The 25,430-nt window shown below is 40.8% G+C and overlaps 1 protein-coding gene across 8 annotated transcripts in view; it reads left to right on the forward strand.

Annotated features, from left to right (window-relative positions):
• Positions 1 to 25,196, forward strand: part of ksr1a (kinase suppressor of ras 1a) — a 41,708-nt gene extending 16,512 nt beyond the window's left edge. For 2 of the 8 annotated variants that reach the window (XM_083568491.1, XM_083568495.1), the window contains exons 2-20: positions 2,602 to 2,742; positions 8,829 to 8,976; positions 9,147 to 9,627; positions 11,024 to 11,199; positions 12,637 to 12,706; positions 14,161 to 14,244; positions 14,380 to 14,441; positions 14,616 to 14,725; positions 15,398 to 15,566; positions 15,861 to 15,902; positions 16,613 to 16,661; positions 16,754 to 16,817; positions 16,897 to 17,393; positions 21,421 to 21,517; positions 21,609 to 21,742; positions 21,870 to 21,998; positions 22,072 to 22,207; positions 22,863 to 22,996; positions 23,900 to 25,196. In XM_083568491.1, coding sequence (XP_083424617.1) covers positions 2,602 to 2,742; positions 8,829 to 8,976; positions 9,147 to 9,627; positions 11,024 to 11,199; positions 12,637 to 12,706; positions 14,161 to 14,244; positions 14,380 to 14,441; positions 14,616 to 14,725; positions 15,398 to 15,566; positions 15,861 to 15,902; positions 16,613 to 16,661; positions 16,754 to 16,817; positions 16,897 to 17,393; positions 21,421 to 21,517; positions 21,609 to 21,742; positions 21,870 to 21,998; positions 22,072 to 22,207; positions 22,863 to 22,996; positions 23,900 to 23,918 — 2,742 coding nt within the window. In that variant the 3' untranslated portion in view covers positions 23,919 to 25,196. The remainder of the gene's footprint in view (positions 1 to 2,601; positions 2,743 to 8,828; positions 8,977 to 9,146; positions 9,628 to 11,023; positions 11,200 to 12,636; positions 12,707 to 14,160; positions 14,245 to 14,379; positions 14,442 to 14,615; positions 14,726 to 15,397; positions 15,567 to 15,860; positions 15,903 to 16,612; positions 16,662 to 16,753; positions 16,818 to 16,896; positions 17,394 to 21,420; positions 21,518 to 21,608; positions 21,743 to 21,869; positions 21,999 to 22,071; positions 22,208 to 22,862; positions 22,997 to 23,899) is intronic. The other 6 variants (XM_083568492.1, XM_083568496.1, XM_083568493.1 and 3 more) reach the window with 3 other exon arrangements.
• The last annotated feature ends 234 nt before the right edge of the window (positions 25,197 to 25,430 follow it).

Genomic DNA, 25,430 nt, shown 5'->3' on the forward strand with positions numbered 1-25,430 from the left:
GATCTATGTGTGATATATGTGTGTGTATGTATATATATATATATATATATATATATATATATATATATATATATATATATATATATATATATATATATATATATATATATATATGCAGAAGTGATTATACCCTCACATTTATATATATATATATCACCCTTGACATACTACTTATTCTAGTTTTATTGTGTGTTAGATGTGTTAGTTTCAATTCTTTACTCTAGTATTTCCGTTTGGGGAGACTTTTACTTAAACTTCACTACATTTCAAAGTCAATTTTTTTAACCGCTCATTTTAACGGTCATGTCGATTATTATAATATTACGGTAAATGAACCTGGTCGGGACTCGGAGTGTGCACCCACCACCCAGAGAAATTCCCTCACTCATCCACTCACAAAGAAGAGGCGGGTGGTGATGTCATGACAGTAAGAAGCACTGAATCCAAATTAAAATTATAGATGACAAAAGAAGGTCTTAACCCTCAGGAGCCCAATTCAGAAAAAAAGAGGGAAGAACTATGGGGAAACGTGAAAAAGGTTTGCATGCAGCTCTATCACTTATCTCATTATTAGGATAGTAGAAGCTAATGTATCTAATGAAATAGGTTAAAAACTGTATATCACTTATGCTGTGTTTCCTGCTATGCTTTTAGCAACAATATATTATTTAGCTGCATAATAATATAATTTATAGTATGTAGTTTATTATAATGTGTGTAGCAACAAAACAATTCCAGCCTACTGTAACTAGTCTAGTTGGATTGTAGTTAAACAGCACTGATTGCTTTGGTTGCCTTTAATTGAGGTGATGTCATAAAGGTTTTTTTGTGATTGGACTGAAAAGGTCCTGAACTGAGGTCAGTAAGGGGGGAATCTCCAGTGCAGCTTTAAAAGCTCATTTAAAAGACATATATTATAAGGATATAGATGTTGTATGTTTCTTATGGCTACAATCAGCCAAGGAGTTTATGGTTCTTGTTTCTGAGAGTTTGATAAATTGTGCACTATGGCGTGTATTTAATTGTGCAATGAATGCATTTATTCTGATATTTACATATTTACATGAAATTGAGCTCCCAGAAATGTCTCCAAATTTGTGGACTGCTCTGAGAATATTTTGTACTCATCCAGTGACGGTCGCTGAAGCAGAGAGGAGCTTTTCAAAACAGAAACTAATCAATGAGGGAGACGTTGGGTCATGGCGTGGTTCACCCAGAGCCTCATTCAAGCTAGAAACGCCATTGCCGCTTGGTGGTATCTACTGTAGTTTACACGAACACCCAGTTTAGCCTCAGTTCAACAGCAAGCAGAACATTTTGGGAGGAATAAATGATGGAAGAATCTCCTGACTCGAACTCGCCACAGCACCCGTGGACTTATTTACACGTCTTTTTTTTAAGTCGTTGAAAAGGAGGTTTTGGGCTCATGATAATTTATTAGATATCAATCAGTGTTTGACTCATTAATATCATTCTATTATTAGATTGGTGTGCAGAGAGTAACAGAGTCTTTTCACATAAACTGAGCTGATTAGGCAAAGAGACTTGTAAAAAAGATGATAATAAGAACATTAGAGCCATAATAAATCATAGTTCTTGGACACTTAAGTACATTCGAAGGTAAACACTTTTGTACTTTTACTCAAGTAAAAGTTTAAAGGGAGCACTTTTTCTTTTACTGGAGTCATATTTTACCTACTGTAGCTCTACTTTTACTCAAGTACATGCTTTGTGTACTTCATCCACCACTGGTTAATTTTGAGTAAGCCATTCATTACAACATGCACAGTTTTATTTCTGGCTTCTTCATGCACACTGCTTTGCGTTATGACCTTTGAAAACAATGGTTCACACAAATACCTTAATACGTCTGTGTATAATTAGCTCCAGCTCATTAGCGCCGTGGCAATCATTCTTTTTCGCTGTGCTGGCTGAGCTGTTTGTGTGGCACGAAAAAGCCACCGTTACATAAGGACGTCTCTCCGCCGGCTTGTCCGAGGCCTTTGGAACTCCTGAGCTGTGGTGGATAGGGGTATCAAAAACGCTCACTCATCTCAGCAGAATGATGTGATGGCTCATTTTGATTGGGTAAAGCCATGTCCAGATCCTGGGGCTGTCCGATCCTGAGTCAGGATTTACACTCTCCAGTCCTGTGTGTCCTTGGCAAGACGGTTTAATGTGTTGTGCATCGTTGTGCGCTTGATGATCAGTTATGACGTTTAGATGAAAAGATAACGTGAAAAGAAAAATCTGTAAAGCCGATTCAACTGTACACATAAAAAGAAAAATCTGAATAATATCTGAATAACAAAATATTTTTTCTATTTTTTGTATTGTGTAAAGCTGAAAATGAATGTACTGTAAAATATCACTGTTAAACATAAACCAAATATTTTACTCAACCCCCTTTATCGTTATTCGTCTGACAGAATATCTTTGCCAAAGGTAGATTTCTCCAAGTCTATTGTGACCTATGTGTTCATTGTGGTAAATTAATAACCAGTGCCACACACGTGTCCAAATTCGAAAAGCAGCAGGCTTAAAATAATTTATCCCCCCCCCCCCTTCCTCTTGTGGCTGCTTCTCTGTCACCCCCTGCAGGTGAAACTTATGAAGTACATCTGCAAGCAGCTGCACTGCAAGCTGAAGGTTCCGGAGACCGATCGACCACAGGCCCTGGGCACGTACCCACGCGTGGGGGACTGGTTACGCACCATCAGCCTGAGATCCGAGCTCATTGAGGTGACATGCAAACATACAGCGTTAGGGATGTGTTTTGGATTAGCTTTAGTGAACAGAAAATGGGTGACATGTATTTGCAATCAAATATTTGCATCAGGTGCTTTTGTTCCTCTTTTTCTTCCTCTGCCTTTTCTTCTCTCATATCCTCACTCGTCCTTTTCTTCTTTTACTTTTCTTGTCCTCTTCTTTTCTCCTGTGTATGTATTTCTCTTCTCTTCTCGTCACTTCGCTTCTCTTCTTATTAATCTTCTTTTCCCTACTAATTTTTCTTCTTTTCTCTTCTTATTCATCTTCTCTACTCATTTCTCTTCTCTTCTCTTCTCTTCTCTTCTCTTCTCTTCTCTTCTCTTCTCTTCTCTTCTCTTTTCTTCTCTTCTCTTCTCTTCTCTTCTCTTCTCTTCTCTTCTCTTCTCTTCTCTTCTCTTCTCCCCTTTACTTATTTCTCTTCTGTTTTCCCTTATTCTCTTCTCTTTTTTACTCTAACTGTATCTCTTCTTTTTACTTTTTTCTCTTTTCTTCTCATTAGCTGTTGGGATACAATGTTAGCTAATGTACATTAATCTACAGAAAAAAATTTAAACACAAATAGTATAGTTAGCAAGCTACAAGACAAACAATTCATAATTGTAAATCTGCTCCGCTGTAGCTCTCCATATTTGCGTACATTTTTCAGAACAGAATTGAGAGGTTGGCAGAATGAAGAAACAAAGCAAAAATACAATAGTGCATGGCCTTCAGGTTCATGAGTAGTTCACAAGATCTTACAAATGTCACGTGATCGTGTTAGCAATACCAACACCCACACCCTAATGACTTCTCAGACAGAACCTCTTAGCCTGAGTGTTTCAGAGCTTAGTCAGCTTTAGTGCTAAGCACGAACTCAAATCAGTGATTCTCAAGGCAGGTTGGTGTGCACGTGCCGCACCACGGTGTCACCTCGAGCTCACACACAGGGTTGTATCACACCACTGGGTCCTGGGTGACTTTTAAAGATCAGAGTGCAGTAATGAAGTGAGTAATCGATGAAGAACCTTTGAGATTTTTCTGCAGCTCTTCTTTCCAGTGCTTTGCTTTAAGGGCGCACAAACTTTTTACTCACCTATAGGTTTCCATGCGTTGTAAGTTGGTCTTTGTATATTAATTATATTTGACCTGATTCGTGACTAGAAATGTTATGAGAACACTCATAACACTTCTGGTCCCAGCATTTAACACTTATTTCTGTGTGTGTGTGTGTGTGTGTGTGTGTGTGTGTGCGTGTGTGTGTGTGTGTGTGTGTGTGTGTGTGTGCGTGTGTGTGTGTTCAATTTGTTCCTCCTACAACTGTATCTGCTCACTTGGTAGAAATTTGGTCTGGCATCACTGTTGGTCACTTCGACAGCTCTGTGACTTTGCCAATTGAGAACAATGTACAAATGTTCTCCATACCTGAGAAAGGAAATGATAGAATCCTGAAAAAAGCCTAACTGCTTGCTACTCTGAAACACAGTTCTGTTGCGATTTTTATATGAGTTTGGACATTAAAGCTACTTTGGTTCATAGGAAAGGTACAGACTAGTGTTAGTGTGTAGTAGTGAGTTGTAGTGATAGTAATAATGTAGTAATAGTAGTAATTTTACTTATATTAAATTTACTTATATTATGTGTTGTTTATGATTTGAAAGAGACATTGGCTTGAAAGAGGCAGCTGTAGAGGACAGGGTGGTATGGAGATGGATGACCTGCTGTGGTGACCCCTGTGGCGGGAGCAGCCGAAAGAAGAAGTAGATGTGTTGCTTGCCATAGTAGTAGTAGCATTAGGAATCATTAATCATTCATAGTGATAGTAGTAGTAACCGTCATAGTGTTCATGATATTAGAAGTAATTGTAATAATAATAGTCGGACCAGCAATTGTAGGATTACTATTAGTAGTAATAACAACATTAATGGTGGTAGTAGTAAGAATACTACTACTGGTACTAATGCTGGAAGCTGTAGTAATATTAATGGTAGTAGGTGCAGTAATAATTAAACTTTTAGTGGTGGAAATAGTTGTACAAGTAATATTAGTAGTAGTAATTGTGATAATAGCAGTAATTATAGTAGTTGAATTATGAATAATGTTAGTAGTAGTAGTAGTAGTTGTATTATTAGTATTAGTTGTGTTAATGTTAATGGTAGAATGATACCGTTAAATTTATAGCAATAGTAGTAGCAGTAATAATAACAGTTTTAGTGGTGGTAATAGTTGTAGCAATAAAATCTGAACTTGTGTTAGTAGTAATGGTAGTAATAGCAATAATAATAGTAGTTAAAACAGTAGTAATGGTAGTAGTAGCAGTAATAGTAGTTACAGTGAGGAAAATAGGTATTTGAACACCCTGCTATTTTGCAAGTTCTCCCACTTAGAAATCACGGAGGGGTCTGAAATTGTCATCGTAGGTGCATGTCCACTGTGAGAGACATAATCTAAAAAAAAAAATCCAGAAATCACAATATATGATTTTTAAACTATTTATTTGTATGATACAGCTGCAAATAAGTATTTGAACACCTGAGAAAGTCAATGTTAATATTTGGTACAGTAGCCTTTGTTTGCAATTACAGAGGTCAAACGTTTCCTGTAGTTTTTCACCAGGTTTGCACACACTGCAGGAGAGATTTTGGCCCACTCCTCCACACAGATCTTCTCTAGATCAGTCAGGTTTCTGGCCTGTCACTGAGAATAATGGAGTTTGAGCTCCCTCCAAAGATTCTCTATTGGGTTTAGGTCTGGAGACTGGCTAGGCCACGCCAGAACCTTGATATGCTTCTTACAGAGCCACTCCTTGGTTATTCTGGCTGTGTGCTTCGGGTCATTGTCATGTTGGAAGACCCAGCCTCGACCCATCTTTAATGCTCTAAATGAGGGAAGGAGGTTGTTCCCCAAAATCTCGCAATACATGGCCCCGGTCATCCTCTCCTTAATACAGTGCAGTCGCCCTGTCCCATGTGCAGAAAAACACCCCCAAAGCATGATGCTACCACCGCCATGCTTCACAGTAGGGATGGTGTTCTTGGGATGGTACTCATCATTCTTCTTCCTCCAAACACGTTTAGTGGAATTATGACCCAAAAGTTCTATTTTGGTCTCATCTGACCACATGACTTTCTCCCATGACTCCTCTGTATCATCCAAATGGTCATTGGCAAACTTAAGACGTGCCTGAACATGTGCTGGTTTAAGGAGGGGAACCTTCCGTGCCATGCATGATTTCAAACCATGACGTCTTAGTGTATTACCAACAGTAACGTTGGAAACGGTGGTCCCAGCTCTTTTCAGGTCATTGACCAGCTCCTCCCGTGTAGTTCTGGGCTGATTTCTTACCTTCCTTAGGATCATTGAGACCCCACGAGGTGAGATCTTGCATGGAGCCCCAGTCCGAGGGCGATTGACAGTCATGTTTAGCTTCTTCCATTTTCTAATGATTGATCCAACAGTGGACCTTTTTTCACCAAGCTGCTTGGCAATTTCCCCGTAGCCCTTTCCAGCTTTGTGGAGGTGTACAATTTTGTCTCTAGTGTCTTTGGACAGCTCTTTGGTCTTGGCCATGTTAGTAGTTGGATTCTTACTGATTGTATGGGGTGGACAGGTGTCTTTATGCAGCTAACGACCTCAAACAGGTGCATCTAATTTAGGATAATAAATGTAGTGGAGGTGGACATTTTAAAGGCAGACTAACAGGTCTTTGAGGGTCAGAATTCTAGCTGATAGACAGGTGTTCAAATACTTATTTGCAGCTGTATCATACAAATAAATAGTTTAAAAATCATATATTGTGATTTCTGGATTTTTTTTTTTAGATTATGTCTCTCACAGTGGACATGCACCTACGATGACAATTTCAGACCCCTCCATGATTTCTAAGTGGGAGAACTTGCAAAATAGCAGGGTGTTCAAATACTTATTTTCCTCACTGTATAGTGGTAGAAATGATAGTAGCAGCAGTTATATTAGTAGTTGCAACAGTAGTAATAGTTAAATTAGTAGCAGTGGTAGTAGCAGTATTAATATAAGTTGGGTTAGTAGTAATGGTAGTAGTAACAGTACTAATAGTAGTTAAAACAAAAGTAAAGTTAGTAATAACAGTACTAATAGTAGTTAAAACAGTAGTAATGGTAGTTGTAACAGTAATGATAGTTGAATTAGTAGCAATGGTAGTACAGTAATCCCCCATTTATATATATATATATATATATATATATATATATATATATATATATATATAAATATATATATATATATATATATATATATATATATATATATATATATATATATATATATATATATACACATAAATATATGTATATTTATTATATACAACAAACGTGATAAACGGGCGCCACCACAAAATATTGCTATTTTATGTATACAGTACTATACTATATTAACATTGTACTTCATTTTATAATTAATAATTATATTTTAAAATAATAATTTTGATTATTTAAACATAAAACTCCATAAAAACAGTTCCCTCTATGCGTTATGGTCTATCATGCTATCTGCAAAAAAACGGGAAAATCAGCCAAACTAATTAGTTATGTGGCAAATGCAATTGCACGATAAACCTCTGGCGCGAGATTCGAACCGCGGTAAAGCGGGGGATTACTGTAGTAGAGTAATAACAGTTACATTAGTAGCAATGGAAGTAGTAATAATAACTTGTTTTGTTAGTAATAGCAGTAATAGTAGTTATGGGGTAGAAATGATGGTAGCAATAGTAATATTAGCAGTTGAAACAGTAGTAATGATAGTAATAAAGCCACACTCCAGAAGCTGTGACGTGACTGCCTCCTCTCGTCCACATGTACATGTCCATAATGAGATAATCGGATCATCGTCTAAGCTTTAATTAGTCTTAAGTCTTAAGAGGTCACATGATGTGGGGATTTGAAGTGGAAACGAGAAAGAGAGAGGGAGATGGAGAAATTCTTTTGCTATAAACATTTAAAATAAAACCGTCAGGTTGAGAGAGGGTAATGAGGCCTTTCTAACCCTTCCATATGCCAGTTCACATTCTGGCTTCCCGTGCCTTCCGGTTCCACGGTGCACAGTTCCAGGTCGGCGGCCATCTTGCCGTTTTTCACGCTCTTCCCAGTATTTAAGGACACCCAAGACTTTAGCTCAGGGCTAGATTATCTCACCGGCTTCCCATAGTCGCTGGGATTATTCTTGCCACCCTGTCTACTCTGGATACCTGTACCTGTACCTGTTCCTGATCCTGTTTCCTGACCCCTGTTCTGCCCTTTTTCTCGTTTTGAACTCTGGACTGTTTTTGGTTGTAAATCTGCTCATTTTTCTGTTTGCTGGTTTATGGATTTTCTGGACTGTTTTTGTTTTTTTGTTTTTGTCTTCCCTGTATTGACCTGTTTGCCAGTGCCTTGACCCTGGACTGGTTTTGTACTGTGTTTTTGCCTTGCCCCATTGCTCAGTGTGTTGCTTCATTAAAGCCTGTTTTTCACCTTACTCTTGTGGCATCCTGCATTTGGGTCCTCACCCAACCAGTGCCACTGCGTAAAGTGTCGGTCTACCCTAAGTCGAAAAGTTTAGATGCAAATACAAACAGATTGCAAATCTCATAAACCTATATTTTGCTCACAGAAGAACAAAAAAGACATGTTGAAATTAAGGTAATGTACCATTTTAATAAAAAGAAATGTGGCAATTTTGAATTTGATTCCAGCACTGTGTCTCAAACTTCAGCAACTGGTCTCCTAAATTCCCAGGCATATAAGAGCAGAGAAGATGCTACACAGCAACCTTCTTCGAATTGGGGTTGTACATTAGAAGTTTCGCTTAGGAATGAAACACTATTGTGTGTGTGTGTGTGTGTGTGTGTGAATTCCATCTGAATAAATGTAAGGCTTTTCTATTTGCATTAATAAATCACACCATTGCCTGATTGAATGTATAAACTCTCTGTGTACAGTGTAATGTGAATGTGTTATGTGTATTTCTGTGTGTGTGTGTGTGTGTGGGGGGGGGGGGGTGTTTGTACCGTGGATTCTCTCACCAACCCTGCTGCCTGTTCTGTTCTCTTCACGTTTCTTGCTGCGTAGGTGCTACCTGTGAAGTTGTCGTTGGATGCCTTGCTGCAGATGCCCGGTGCTCAGGTGCGAGAGACCATGAGGAGCCTGGGAGCCACTGCGGAGGAGTGCGTTAGGCTCTGCGCTGCCCTCTCCTGCTTAAAGAGTGCCACCGAATCAGGTGGGCGTCCTGTTTGGTCTGGCAGCCTGCTCCAGATAGCAGGAGTCTAATTTTAATTTGGGAATGAGAACGTGCCAGATGTAGGTATTTCTTTCAACATTTAGCTTAATAAATCATCACAAAAACAGCAAAAGTCTTCTGTGACACACTGTGTGTTTTTATTTCACTAGGCGAGTGTAATGAGGACGGGGGCTGCTGGTTTTCTGAACCCACTCGACGTGACAGTGGCGGTCTCACCCCAGCAGACCAGATCCCTTTACTCGGAAGTCTGACACGCCCTCATAGCCCCTCCCCTCTTGCCCGGCCTCCTACCACTCCCACCACACCCACCGTGCCCACCACTCCTCTTGTCTCATGCCTTCACTCACGCCACCTTCCGCCCAACCCCGAAGCCCACATCTACCACGGCTATGCAGAGAGCCTGACAGATCCGAGTCCATACTACTCATCCTGGCCTGTCCGATTGCATGGACACTCCTCCACCCCACCAATAACCCCACCCTCAAAGAGGAGGCACCGCCTGAAGCCACCCTGCACACCGCCGCCACCCTCACGCAAGGTACTCCACATCCTGCCCAATATCACGCTGACACGCAGCAAGAGCCACGAGAGCCAACTGGGCAACCGTATTGAGGACACGCCCAGCAGCAAGTAGGTCACTTCCTGTTGAGGCCTATAAATGATTTAACAGTTGAAAATTGTTATGTATAATTATAAATGTTAAACATAATTTGAGTTAGTAAGCAGATGACAGTTACTATTCACATGGCATGAACATCTTTATTACACACATTTTGTTAACAAAAAGGCATTTAAAAATTTCTTTACCATACTTCAAGTCCAATAATGAGCCAGGAAAAGGACAGCTGTCTTCCACTTTCTGGTATTCTGGACAATTTAGCATGTTTAATGTTCTGTGCAGACCATTCCATGCTTGTGTTCCCTATTTAAACGTGCCAGAAAATGTAGGTGGATGAACCAATGTAGTTTTAAGTGAAAAATTTTAAACTGTAGTCAAATATTAGTGTGACTCCTAACACCCCTAACATTTAAAGAGAAACAGTGTATGTGTGTGTGTGTGTGTGTGTGTGTGTGTGTGTGTGAGTGTGTAAGAGAGAGAGAGCGCCAGTGAAAGACTGAGAGTGACAGGGGGAGAGAAAAAATATGCATATAAATGGTGAGTGTGTGTGTGTGTGTGTGTGTGTGTGTGTGTGTGTGTGTGTGTGTGTGTGTGTGTGTGTGTTTGTGTGTGTATGTAAGAGAGAAAACCAGTGAAAGACAGAGAGTGACAGAAGGAGAGAAATAACATGCATATAAATGGTGTGTGTAAAAGGTCTACATTAATCCCCTACAGATAGAAAAAAATGTCACAACAGGATACACATTGAAGGCCCAGTGTCCCGAAGAGGGCAAGTCAGGGTCCCTCTCTCAAACACACACACACACACACACACACACACACACACACACACACACACACACACACACACACACACACACACATACATACAAACCCAGTCATCAGTATCTATAATGCTAGTAACTCAAACAAACCCAGACGTTCTCTTCAATAACCCTGAACATTACATTAATCTCAATAATCTTAACATTAGTACCTCTAACCCCAGTCCCTTTCACATTTTGTGTCATGTTCCTATGTTTTTTTAAATGTCCTAGTTCTGTCTCTATCCCCATCCTGTCACTGTTTTCTGAACGTGTTCCCCAGTTATGTCATTGATTACACATATGCTGTTTTACATATAATCCCGAAGCATCAGTGTAAATGTTTTTATATCACTTCTCCAATCCAAGCCTTGAGTTCTTTATTTGGATTGGGATTTTGATCATTGAATTCCTATAAATAAAAGCACATCTGTGTTTACACACTGTGCCCTTCATCTGAGCACACGTTACTTTAGGACCCTTGACCCAAGCACTCGACTGATTTCTGTACACCCAGACCTTTTGTCAGCATAAATCCTTTATCCTGCAATTTTTCTGTGTTCCTGATTCTCCATGACCCCGCTGACCATCTTTGTGTCCAAAGGTGTGGGAAGAAAAATAAGCTGTTCCTGAACGTGCAGATTAACGGCAATGCTTGTGACGATTCGCCGTCTCGCTCTCCGCTGCTTTCCACCCGGACGCATGGCGCTGTGCCAGCTACTGCCCCTTACACCCTGCCTGGGACGCCCACGCTACTGGAGGAACATGGAGGCCTTAGGAGTGAGACTCTCCCCACACACAAACATACATAGATATAGTGGTTACAAAGTACTGTAACTGTGTAGTGTAGATTCTTGCCACCCCAATTCAAAAAAAGTTGCTGTGTAAAATGCAAATAAATACAGGATGCAATGATTTGCAAATCTCATAAAGCAGCATTTTATTACAATAGACATCAATTGTGATCAAATATTAGGTCATTTTAAATTTGATGGCTGCAGCATGTCTCAAAAAAGGGAGAAGGGCAATAAAAGGCTGGGAACATTAAGTATTACTAAAAAGAATCAGCTGGAGGACAATTTTAAAATGTACTGGGTTAATTTGCAAACAGTTCAGAAGCATTATTGGGTATAAAAATAATATCTTAAAGAGACAGAGTCTCTGAGAAGTAAAGATGGCCAGACGTTGACCTATCTGCGAAAAACTGCATCTACAAATTGTGGAACAATTTCAGATTAAAGTTCCTCAACATAAAATTTAAAAGACTAAATATCTCATCGTCTACAGTACATAATACAAAATATTATGAGAATCTGGAGAAATCTCTGTACACAAGGGACAAGGGCTAAGATCATGATTGGATGCCTGTTATCTTCGGGGCCTCAGGTGGCACTGCATCCATAACAGATATGATTCTGTAATGGAAATCACTCTTATGTCAGAAACATCTCCAGAAATCACTGTCTGGGAACACAGTTTGTTGTCATCCACAAATGAGGGTTAAAGCTCTATCATGCCAAGGAGAAGCTATATGTAAACATGATCCTGAAATGCTGATGTTTTCTCTGGGCTAAAGCTAATTCAAAATGGAAAACTTTTCTGTATTTAGACGAATCCAAATTTTGTATCATTTTTGAAAACCTTGGATGTCGCATTCCAGACTAAAGAGAAGAAGGACCATCCAGCTTGTTATAAACGTTTATTAAGAAATTATCAATGCTAAATGGTTTTTAGAGCAACATATGCCTCCATCCAGACAACACCATTTTCAGGAAAGGCTTAGCATATTTAAGCAAAATAAAGCGAAAGCACACGCTCAAGAAAAGGTTCAGAGTTAAAGATTTATCACAGAGACTCTTCCTGTGCTGAAGCGTTTATGGCTGCATTCCAATTGTGTTTTTAACATACACTTATCATCTTGCTCTCTGCACTCCCTTGGGGAACTCTTTACACCATTTTGAGAGCTGTTCTAGCACTTTATTATGTCAAGTGCGTTTTTTTTTATAGATGACCATTTAAAGGCTTGTGTTTCCTTTTCAAGACAGCAAAAATGACTTACGAAACTAATTTGTAAATTAAATTTGGCTAGCACTTCGTTTATTTCAGTATTATGACATAATTACGGGGTTTAATCGTCACTTTGAGAGTAAAGGAAGATATTTTTCTCTTGAGGGAAATATCTCTTGAAAATATCCGTCTCCCTGCCTTGTCCCCCAGATAACATCGCTGTTCATCGCAGCTCTCCGCAGGCAGTGAGAAGAGACATTGGCTTGGCTGTCACTCACAGGTAACTCCACCCACCTGCTTGATCGTGGGTTACGGTATTACCGCAGCATTGAAAATATGAAATAATCATCAAGGCTTGAACCAGGGTTGACTGCATGAGAGACTTGAACTCTAGCAGTTTACTACAGAATGTGTGAATCCAAATGCAAAGACAGACTTGAATATGAAGGAAAATCCTTTTTTCAGGTTTTTTTATTTTAAAAAATGTACAGAAAACAGCTTAAATATGATTCTACAAACTCAGATCCCAACATAAAAGGACAACAAAAATCAGTCCACACCTCAAAAAAAAAGGAAAAAATCAAAAACCTCTCAGGAACTCATGGAAAAATACAAGTAAAGTCTTGAGTGGTGGTAAAAAAAAAAAAAAAAACATTGAACAAATTCTTAACAGGAAAAAACAAAATCAAAATCAAGGAATTACACCGGGCAACTCCAAAAGAGGCTGGAAATGCGGGCAAAAGACTACGCAGCTTTAATGATCAAGCAAGAAAATGAGACAAAAGGTGAACTTATGTACATACATGAAAACAATGGAAACTAATGAGGGACAAAATTGTCATGATCTTCCGGGCACATGGCACGCACTTCCGGTTTCATGGCGTACACTTCCATCTTGCCATTTTTCCCGCGCCTTCCGGTATTTAAGGACACCCAAGACTTTAGCTCGGGGCCAGATTATCTCACCGGCTTCCCTGAAAATATTCTTGCCACCCTGCTCTGCTCCTGACCCCTGTTCTGTTCTGCTCTGCTCTGGTTTTAAACTCTGGACTGGTTTTTGGTTTGTTTTTCTGCTCTGCTCTTAGTTCTGTTCGCTGGTTTTTGATTTTTTGGACTGTATTTTTTTTTATTGGTCCTGTCTTTCCTGCCGTGCCCTGGTGCCTGTGTATAGACCCTGGACTGTTCATTGGTCTTTGTTTTCTCCTTACCCTGTTGCATCCTGCATCTGGGTCCACTCACCCTAGTCACTCGCACGTTCTGACAGAATAATCTGGTCGTGTCCCCACTCCACTCCACCCGAGACCACTGACACAAAATGGTGAATCTGGTGGGAAAACAGGCAAAACTCAAACAAAGAACTCAAACGTTGTGTAGGAACCTAGCAGGATCCCTTAGATCCTGACTATAATTACCATGATTTGGGATAACATAAAGAACAAAAATTAATCCATACCTGCTTGATATTTTACTACATTGTGGCTAAACAATTACAGGATCAGATCCATCGGATTCAACATTTTCAGCAGTAGAATAATACAGTTCTACATTTGAAATTAATTTCCTAAAGGTTATAAATTACTGTGACCAAGTTTGTTGTTAAAAGCACAAAAGTGTGAATTGAACGGTGGCATGTTGAAGGGTCTTTCACTGTTGTCACATGAACAAGACACGTGTTTATGAAATGACCTGTTGATACACCTAACTGCTCTTCGTTTCACAATCACTGTGTTTCAGGTTCTCGACCAAGTCGTGGCTCTCGCAGACGTGTCAAGTGTGTCAGAAGAACATGATCTTCGGAGTGAAATGCAAGCACTGTAGGTAGGTTTGTTAGAGTCAGAGTGCACATAAGCCGTCTCGTCCTCACCCTGGTCTTCATAATGGATATCGTTTGGAGTGAAAATGAAAGCCTTTCTCCTGTGCACGCTGTTCTAATGGCTATTTTCATCTGCGCAGGTTAAAGTGTCACAATAAATGCACGAAAGAGGCTCCTTCCTGTCGAATATCATTCCTCCCCAGTAAGTGCTCTGTTCATTCCCTTCTCTGAGCACATAAACGACAGAGTCCTTGAAAAAGGTTTTGTGTGTGTGTGTGTGTGTGTGTGTGTGTGTGTGTGTGTGTGTGTGTGTGTGTGTGTGTGTGTGTGTGCGTGTGTGTGTTCCTCTTACATTCCTTGACTGCTCTTGTTTCAGTCACAAAGATCCGGAGGACGGAGTCTGTGCCGTCGGATATCAACAACCCTGTGGATCGACCGGCCGAGGCGCCGCAGTTCGGCACATTACCAAAGGCAATAACCAAGAAGGTACTGACCTTTATGGTGCAGGACTAAAACTACAATCTCTTCTGTCTGCATACACATGGTAGCTGTGCTTTGTCTTTTTTAGCGTTGTTATGTTATTTTTTTTTATAGTGACATGAGACTTTTACACAAAACGTATTTTCTATACATTGCAAGACAATGAATTAAGTACTCGTTATTCCCATTTGTGGTCGAATTTAACAAAATGCCTCCGAGGTAAACACTAATTAGAGACAATATGTAAAAAAATATAGGTCTATATGCACGTCCTCGATCTGAATCATGCGTGTCCTTTACACACCTAGAAATGCGGTAACTTGCTGACAAACAAGGATTTTTCTTGCAAACATTTCTTTAACATTTCTTTAAATGTATTTATTGTATAATAATATGCCATGAATCGAGCAGAGGTGTAGCTGATCAAAATGAACTGATTAAAGAGTGCAGAAAGTTGTGAGGGTCAATGGCGCTTTGATGTATTCCCTTATGTAGAACCACTAACCATCAGCCGTTCAGCTCAATGCTTGATTTGATTCTAAATTTATTATGATTTTAACTCCAAAGTTCATTATTTGACTAATAACTAGTGAATGTAAAAATAACTACAGATATATTACTTCAGGTATAATCAGGTATAAACTGATGTTAAACATGGTACCGCCATTCTTTTCCAAGGAGTATCCTCCCGTGCTGAATCAGCTGGACTCCAGCAGTAACCCCTCGTCCACCACGTCCTCCACCCCGTCATCTCCCGCCCCGTTCCAACAGAGTAACCCCCCCAGTGCCACCCCACCCCCCAACCCTTCGCCCAAAAACCACCGCGACAACCGTTTTAACTTCCCAGGTGAGTGTTTTCTAATAGCATGAGTAGCATCATTTATTATTAATAGTGCACTTCTTACTCTCTTATAGTATAGATCCAAAAGTTTAGGACTAGAATGTGTTTTAGAAATAAAATCAATAGAAGTGTAGGAACTTATTATTTCAAACATTTCTTCCTTCAAGATCACATGTAACACACTGTCACCGATCATTCAAAAGCACATCTGCTGCTTTTCGACTTGCCTTTTAACCCTCAGCTTTTTTTTCTCTTTGTCTTGTTCCTGCCTGTTGATTTTTCTCTCCCTCTTTCCCTAAGCTGCCTTTTACTTTCAGCATAGACAGCAGTTTATCTTCCCCGGTGAGTTAAACACAACCTGCCGGTTTTCACAGCTTGTAACTTTTTTCCCCAGAAGTGTTCCATCCTGTTCCATCAGCTTGTTGTGTGCGTCTAAAGACAATTATTTTTTACATTGTTTATATTTTTTACATCAAGTGTGCATGCTGACGTCTCGGCTGGTTTTGTCTTGGGTGATTTTAGTGAATCCATGATATATTTCTTAATCAATTTTGGTACATTAGCCAGTTAGTCACGTAACTAAAAAAAATCTGATCAACAATCTAAGTTTATGTAGTTGGGGAGGTGGTAGCTTAGTGGTTAAGGCATTGGACTTCAGAGCTGAAGGTTATGACTTCATATCCCAGCCAAGTTTTTACACAGGATGTCTGCCAAATGCTATAAAATGTAGCTAGCTAGTCCATATTTACATACAAGTAACTTAATTAGCATTGCTGCCTAGTTATCACACATGCTACCTAACAAACCTGTAAGGCATTGTGACTAAATTAACAAAAAAAGATATAAATCATTTGCTTGTGCTTCACTGAAGCCCTCAAGCAGACACAAAGACAAAAGGTTCAGAGAGAATTTAAATAACTTGCATGGACTTGTATTGTTGGTTTTGTTTGCCTCCTGCTGGTGAGTTGTGGTGTTGCTTTTCTGGTCAGTAATTAAATGTTCAGGTGTGAAAAGGTTTATTTATTTGTATTTTGGTGTTTTTTTTTTTTTAGATGTGTCCAGTTCCAACACGCCTCACCCGGAAGGTCTACCAGACACCGTGTAAGATAGATGTCAGATGATCTACAAAAAAAAAGGGTTATCTCATGTAAAGTGTGGGTGACCTTTTTTTTTCTTCATTTCCCCTCATTAAGGAGTGAGACAGAACCCTCAGAGGAGGAAGTGCATGCTGAGCTGGCTGAGCATGAAGACAGAGAAGTAGGTTACTTCTGTGATCCAGCCATTCTCATAAGCTTGTTGATATGAGCTACATGGTAAAAACAATCTTCTGCTCTAGGAAGAAGAGGAAGATGACATTGCGGAAGCAGAGGAGCATAAAGATGCGAGTATAGAGGAGGAAGAAGCGCAGGAGGACGCTAATCAAGAGGAGGAGGAGGAGGAGGATGTGAGCTTTGAAGAGACAAACGGCGGATCAGACTGTGAAGGAGATGAAGACGAGCTGGATGATCTGCCCAGTGCACGAGGCAGTGGCCCCTGGAAGGGTCCTGTGTCACGCAAGCCCAGCCAGACCAGCGTCTATCTGCAGGAGTGGGACATCCCTTTCGAGCAGCTCGACCTGGGTGAGCTGATCGGGAAGGGTCGCTGGGGACGTGTACACCGGGGCCGCTGGCATGGCGAGGTGGCCATTCGCCTGCTCGAGATCGATGGCAACAATCAGGACCACCTCAAACTTTTCAAGAAGGAAGTTATGAACTACAGGCAGACACGCCATGAGAATGTAGTGCTGTTCATGGGGGCCTGCATGGCACCACCACATCTTGCCATCATCACCAGGTATGTCAGAGCTGCTTTTTAAATTTTTATTTATTACCGCAAAACCTGCATCAATTCTTATTTTAATTGTATTAACGTTTAATAAGTATACGTTTGTTTTAAGGAAGAATTCTGACCAAGGTGGTTTAATATCAGCTAATGTTGTCAGGTTAGCTTGTGTGAGTAAAAATAAAAAAATTAATTTATCATCATCACTTAAAATCCTCTCAGAAATCCTCGCATTACGCGCTCAATGTTGGCCGGCATTAGGTATGAACATTTTTAAAAATGATGTGTGTAATTCAGTAGCATTCCTGCCCTTTTGGTTCATGTTATCTAGCTGACTAGCATCTGGAGTAAAAAAGATTATTTATTCAGAAAAATGTCAAGTTTGATATCCTCATAAATATTCTGGTTTGCTCAGGGCCGCTAGCTGGATAGGTTAAAGCGTGATGATTTAAAAATGGGAAGTAAAAATTATGCTGATAATTTTAATGTGAAGATTAATTCCTATGTATATTTTTTTAATTAGTGATAAAATTGTCTAACCCAGCCATTAGGGGGGCACAAGCCAGTGTACTCTTAGTGCCGGTCCCAAGCCCGGGTAAATGGGGAGGGTTGCGTTAGGAAGGGCATCCAGCGTAAAACATGTGCCAAATCAAATATGCGGATCACAAATGAGAATTTCATACCGGATCGGTCGAGGCCCGGGTTAACAACGACCGCCACAGGTATCGTTAGCCGACAGGGTACCGGTGGAAATTGGGCTACTGTTGGCCGAAGGAGGAGAAGGAGAGGAGGAAGGTGTCTACAGAGACGGCAGGAAAAGGAGCAGTGTAGGAGAGTAGAGGTTCGGGTTGGTACTTTAAATGTTGGTACTATGACGGGTAAAGGGAGAGAGATAGCTGATATGATGGAGAGGAGAAAGGTAGATGTGTTGTGTGTTCAGGAGACCAAGTGGAAAGGGAGTAAGGCCAGGAACATTGGAGGTGGGTTTAAACTGTTTTATCATGGTGTGGATGGGAAGAGAAATGGTGTAGGGGTGATTCTGAAGGAAGCGTACAGTAAGAGTGTAGTGGAGGTGAAGAGAGTTTCTGATAGGGTGATGATCGTGAAGGTGGAAGTTGAAGGGATGATGATAAATGTCATCAGTGCCTATGCTCCACAAGTTGGCTGTGAGATGGAGGAGAAAGAAAGATTCTGGAGTGAATTAGATGAAGTGGTAGATGGTGTACCTAGGAAAGAACGATTGGTGATTGGGGCAGACTTTAATGGGCATGTAGGTGAAGGGAACAGAGGTGATGAGGAGGTGATGGGTAGGTATGGTTTTAAGGAGAGGAATGTGGAAGGGCAGATGGTGGTAGATTTTGCTAAAAGGATGGAAATGGCAGTGGTGAACACGTATTTTAAGAAGAAGGAGGATCATAGGGTGACGTATAAGAGTGGAGGAAGGTGCACACAGGTGGATTATCTTCTGTGTAGGAGATGCAACCTGAAGGAGATTGGAGACTGTAAGGTGTTGGCGGGGGACAGTGTAGCTAGACAGCATCGGATGGTGGTCTGTAGGATGGTTTTGGAGGCGAAGAAGAAGAGGAGGAAAGTAAGGTTTGAAAGAAGAATAAGATGGTGGAAACTGAAGGAGGAAGAGTGTAGTGTGAGGTTCAGGGAAGAGGTCAGACAGGGGCTCGGTGGTGGTGAAGAGGTGCCGGATGATTGGGCAACTACTGCAGGAGTGATGAGGGAGGCAGCTAGAAAAGTACTTGGTGTGACATCTGGAAATAGAAAGCAAGACAAGGAGACGTGGTGGTGGAATGAGGAAGTGCAGGAGAGCATTAGGGGGAAGAGGTTGGCAAAACAGAAGTGGGATCGACAGAGTGATGAGAAAAGTAGGCAGGAGTACAAGGAGATGCGGCAGCAGGTTAAAAGGGATGTGGCGAAAGCCAAGGAAAAGGCATATGAGGAACTGTATAAGAGGTTGGACACTAAGGAAGGAGAAAAGGATTTATACCGATTGGCCAAGCAGAGGGACCGAGCTGGGAAGGATGTACTGCAAGTTAGAGCAATAAAGGATGGAGAGGGAAATGTGTTGACTAGTGAGGAGAGTGTGTTGAGAAGATGGAGGGAGTATTTTGAGCAGCTGATGAATGAGGAAAATCAGAGAGAGAGAAGGTTGGAGGATGTGGAGTTAGTGAAGCAGGATGTAGATAGGATTAGTAAGGAGGAAGTGAGAGCAGCGATTAAGAGGATGAAGAATGGAAAGTCGGTTGGACCAGATGACATACCGGTAGAAGCGTGGAGATGTTTAGGAGAGATGGCAGTGGAGTTTTTAACCAGATTGTTTAACAGGATTCTGGAAGGGGAGAGGATGCCTGAGGAATGGAGAAGGAGTGTGCTGGTACCGATCTTTAAGCATAAGGGAGATGTGCAGACCTGCAGTAACTACAGGGGAATTAAGTTGATCAGTCACACCATGAAGTTATGGGAAAGAGTAGTGGAAGCCAGGTTGAGAGAAGAGGTGACCATCTGTGAGCAACAGTATGGTTTCATGCCGAGGAAGAGCACCACAGATGCCTTATTTGCTTTAAGGATGTTGATGGAGAAGTATAGAGAAGGACAGAAGGAGCTGCATTGTGTATTTGTGGATTTAGAGAAAGCGTACGACAGGGTGCCGAGAGAGGAGTTGTGGTATTGTATGAGGAAGTCAGGTGTGTCAGAGAAGTATGTGAGGGTGGTGCAGGACATGTATGAGGACAGTGTGACGGCAGTAAAGTGTGCAGTAGGTACGACAGACTGGTTCAGGGTGAAGGTTGGACTGCATCAAGGATCGGCCCTGAGCCCTTTCCTGTTTGCAGTGGTGATGGACAGGTTGACGGACGAGGTCAGACAGGAGTCTCCCTGGACTATGATGTTTGCAGATGATATTGTGATTTGTGGTGAGAGTAGAGAGCAGGTTGAGAAGAGCCTGGAGAGGTGGAGATATGCGCTGGAGAGAAGGGGAATGAAAGTCAGTAGGAGTAAGACAGAGTACATGTGTGTGAATGAGAGGGAGGGCAGTGGAGTGATGCGGTTGCAGGGAGAAGAGGTGGAGAAGGTGGAGGAGTTCAGGTACCTGGGGTCAACAGTGCAAAGTAATGGAGAGTGTGTTAGGGAAGTAAAGAAAAGAGTGCAGGCAGGGTGGAGTGGGTGGAGAAGAGTGACAGGAGTGATTTGTGATAGAAGAGTATCTGCAAGAATGAAAGGGAAAGTTTATAGGACTGTGGTGAGACCTGCGATGTTGTATGGATTAGAGACAGTGGCATTGAGTAAAAGACAGGAGGTGGAGCTGGAGGTAGCAGAGCTGAAGATGTTGAGGTTTTCGTTGGGAGTGACGAGGATGGACAAGATTAGAAATGAGTTTATTAGAGGGACAGCACATGTAGGATGTTTTGGTGACAAGGTGAGGGAGGCGAGATTGAGATGGTTTGGACATGTGCAGAGAAGGGACATGAATTATATTGGTAGAAAAATGCTGAAGATGGAGCCACCAGGTAGGAGGAAAAGAGGAAGGCCAAGGAGGAGGTTCATGGATGTGGTGAGGGAAGACATGCAGGTTGTTGGTGTAAAAGAGGCAGATATAGAGGACAGGGTGGTATGGAGACGGATGATCCGCTGTGGCGACCCCTAATGGGAGCAGCCGAAAGAAGAAGAAGAAGTGATAAAATTGTCTAAAAAATCCTGTGTTTACTAATGTTAGCTAGCTTAGCCAGATTATTACCATTTATACTGTAACTTCTGTATTGTGCTGCATTGTGTATTGGGACTTAAAAACCCAAATGGATTTTTGGTCCAGCTAGCTCAATATTAGCTAGCGAAATTCCATTAGCAATAAAAAAAAAAAAATATGAAAACATATTAGTTTAAAATCCTCTCAGAAAAACTGTCCTGTTTGCTCCTGTAGATACTGTATCTGACTAAATACATTTAGTATTAAAAAAATTACATTAATTCTAGTTATGATCACTGTGATTCATTGAATGAATTGAGTACTGCATCTGAAATTCTTTCATAGCTTCTGCAAAGGCCGAACGTTGTACTCTGTTGTGAGAGACACAAAGAACACGCTAGACATCAACAAGACGAGACAGATTGCACAGGAGATTGTGAAGGTAATTGGCGTTATTAGCCTCATCGTTAGCTATCTTTAACTATCATTAGCCAAACTTTCCTTTTGTCCTCATTTTTTTCGCACTCCATTAGGGAATGGGATACTTGCATGCGAAAGGCATCGTTCACAAGGACCTAAAATCAAAGAATGTCTTTCACGACACCAACAAAGTGGTCATTGCTGACTTTGGCCTTTTTGGCATCTCAGGAGTGGTTCAGGAAGGAAGGTAAAGGCTGTTTCTCCCTTCGTCTGATTTTAAGACATTGTGCTTGGCATTATCATTTTGCTCGGCTGAAAACCGACTCCAGATGTGCCTTGTGTGTTCTTGTGTACGCTCATGCATACGTGTTGAGGCGAGAGAACGAGCTGAAGCTTCCTCACGGCTGGATTTGCTACCTGGCTCCGGAGATTGTGCGCAAGATGAGCCCCGGGAACGAGGACCGCTTGCCATTTTCCAATGCTGCGGATGTCTACGCCTTTGGGTAAGTGTTTCTACAGCGATATAGGTTTAACGTTTAAACTAGTGAATTGACTGACTATTCGTTGTGATTTTAGCACTATTTGGTATGAATTGCAAGCGAGGGACTGGCCAATCACCAACCAGCCAGCTGAGGCCACTATCTGGCAAGTGGGCAGTGGAGAGGGCATCAAGAAAGTGCTGACGGAGATCAGCCTGGGAAAAGAAGTCACGGTGAGCGATCGTATAAATTATTATTCAAAACAATGGGTGGATTAGCCACTGAAGTATTAGCACCACAGGGAAAGTGGAAGCTCAGTGTTTAAGGCTCTGGGTTACTGATCGGAAGGTCGGGGGCTCAAGCCTCGATATCGCCAAGCTGCCACTCTTGGGCCCTTAACCCCCTTTCGTGCTCCAATGGGCGCTGTTTCATGGCCGACCCTGCACTCTGACCCAAGATTCCGGACAAGTTGAGATATGGGAAGGAAATAATTTCACTGTGCTGTAATGCATATGTGACGAATAAAGGCTGTTCTACCCCCAGTGTTTATGAACTGCCTTGTTTGAAACAAAACTAGATCACACAACAGAATAAAAACAATTGTGCGTGAAAAGGTTTGTCTAACGTACCTGTAACAAATTCACTGGTACCGCACTGGAAGAAAGATAGACAGGCAATAGTTCACCAAGCAGAGCTTTCTTTATTCACATTCAATTTCACCCTGGCGCTTTACTTTCAAGTACTCACGCCAGGGCGCCTGCTGAGTGAACAATGTTTAGAGAAGATTGGACAAAGCTTAATCACTAAACATGTTGCAGCAAGAAGGTATGTGTACCTTCTCTCTTCATTCACCTTTACAAATATCACTCTTTCTCTTCCTGCTCTCAGGAGATCCTGTCAGCCTGCTGGGCATACGACCTGCGTGAGCGGCCCACCTTCACGCAGCTGGCCGACATGCTGGAGAAACTGCCCAAGCTCAACCGCAGGCTCTCACACCCTGGACACTTCTGGAAATCTGCAGAGTATGTATCATAGTTCTATGTATCAACTTCTCTACCACTCAAAATATTGTACACCCCCTCTCATAAACATGCATTAAAATGACTCTTTACATTTGTCTAAAAAAAAAGTATTAAATATATAAAAAATATATTGTAAAACATTTTTTACATACACTATATCGCTAAAGGTTTGCGGACACCTGGTCATAAGCATGGTATGTGCTTTTTTAGTATTCCACATTCCACATAGTCCAATATGCTTTTATAAAATTCTTCACTCTTCTGTTCCACTAGATTTGGAATATGCTTGTGGAGATTTCTGTAAGATTCATTTACCCACAGGGGTGTTAGTAGAGTCAGGTACTAATGTAAGTGAGGTGTAGAGGTGTAGAGGCCTGGGGTGCAGTCAGCGTTCACGTTCATCCCAAAGGTTTTAAATAGCGTTGAGGTGAGACCTCTATAGCAGGAGAGCTACCACTCCAACCTATGTAAAGCAGATCTTCATGGATACATACCATATATAATTGTGTGCCTTCAGCTATGCAATAACAGTTTGGGAAAGAACCACATGACTGGGAAAGTCAGGTGTCCCAATACTTTTGTCCTTATAGTGTATATCAATATTTTTGCAAAAAAAAAAAGTGGGCTAATATTTCTAAGCTATTGTTTTGTTTAAAGTTTTTTTATTCATATGAAAAAAGGCTAGTAGCGAACTGGTGGTCACATCATCCAGTTTGTAATTGGGCTATGGTTTAGTCAAACTTGGAGTTTGTAAAATTCACTTTTATTTTTCATGTTGAATATTTTCACCTGATTTAAAATTGTGAAACTGAACTTATATGCTTGGACTTGGTGAATATTAATTTTGTTTTCTTTTCTTTTTTTCTCCCTGTCCATTTCCCTTTAACTTTTGTCAATGAGCAGAAGCTACACTAACATCTGACATTGTTTCCGTATTAATTAAACATCATTTTCTTTTCTTCTGATATAACAACCTAACCTCTTGCTTTTCTCTCCTCTGTCTTCTGAATTTCCTCGTCACTATCCTCAGGTTGTAGCTGAAACACTAAAGCAATGCAAATACAAAAAAAAAAAAAAAGCCCTGGATCTGCCTTTGCATGCCACCTGAAATAAACAACTCTTGGACTCTGAGCAGAAACCATGATGCACTTTCTGCTCCCGATGTTCCGACCGTGTGATCTTCCGCCTTTGCTTGCCGTCCTCGGAGAGGAGTGCACTTAGGCAATGCACGGATACTGAGCGAGTCTCTTCTCTGACCGTTTTTGATTATTCCTTTTGGAGTGTGCGCTGTCAGCTTCTTCTCTCTCTCTCTCTCTCTCTCTCTCTCTCTCTCTCTCTCTCTCTCTCTCTCTCTCTCTCTCTCTTCTCTCTGGACTTAAGAGATGTAGCGTCTGCCCGGTGGAGTTTTTTTTCCCTCTTGTGGCAGCCTGTCCTTCCTAGTTTATAAGTCTCTAAGACACTTCTTCACCTGTTCTACCTTGTGACAGAATGTGCCGAAACCCTTTTCTTATTTCTTCCTACACTTTGTATTTGGATTCTGCCCCCAACAACGACGTGCACTATTGCTTCTCCAGATACACGGGCTCACTCGACACGGCCTCTCTGCACAGACTGACTATGCTGTCACGTTCTACTCAGTGTAGCAGTGCCCCATGACTGATCCACACCAAGTGTCTTTTAAAGGAGCAGGATGGACAGAAAAAAATATATTTCGACTAACCAAAATGTAGACAATCAACAAAAACATGCTGGTGATAGTAAGGTAATATGAAATAGTCTCCAGTGTGGCACTATGTGGATTGAGTGTCTAAATCATCACACACTCACCTCAAAAGATATTGCTGAGCCAATAATACTTTATACCCACAAGTCTGTATAAATAAATAAACTTAAATATCAGATCACAACTATCTTTCCAATTACAATCATCTAACACGCAATGACTCGACAATTACATTTAAAAATACATTGCTGTTCCATCTCTATAAAAATTCTTACTTTTAAAAATTGTATTTTACATTTAAAATGTATTTAACATAGTTTGAAACAAATCTATGTTGTCTGGCAAGATATAAATATTTTATCTGTAGCTGTACAAGATATTTGATTTAGCTTGCAGGCTACATTAAATGCTCTACAGTAAATATATTTTTAAATGAGTTTTTCCTCTATTGTCACTATTTACGGACAAAAAAGGAACCTGGTAAAATCTTAAAGTCATAATTTTACTTAAACTAGCTGGCAAAGTTTTTTCTAACAGCACTTCTTTTGCTGTGTATTAGTAGCTAGGCCAAGCCCTAACACAATGACACACTTTTGTCTCAAGAAATAAAGTGTCATTCCGCATTAGAATATACTGTATATAGTAAAAAAATTTAAAAAATTATATATATATATATATATATATATATATATATATATATATATATATATA

This window comes from Silurus aristotelis, assembly GCF_946808225.1.
Source record: "Silurus aristotelis genome assembly, chromosome: 18".
In the NCBI taxonomy this organism is placed as follows: Eukaryota; Metazoa; Chordata; class Actinopteri; order Siluriformes; family Siluridae; genus Silurus; species Silurus aristotelis.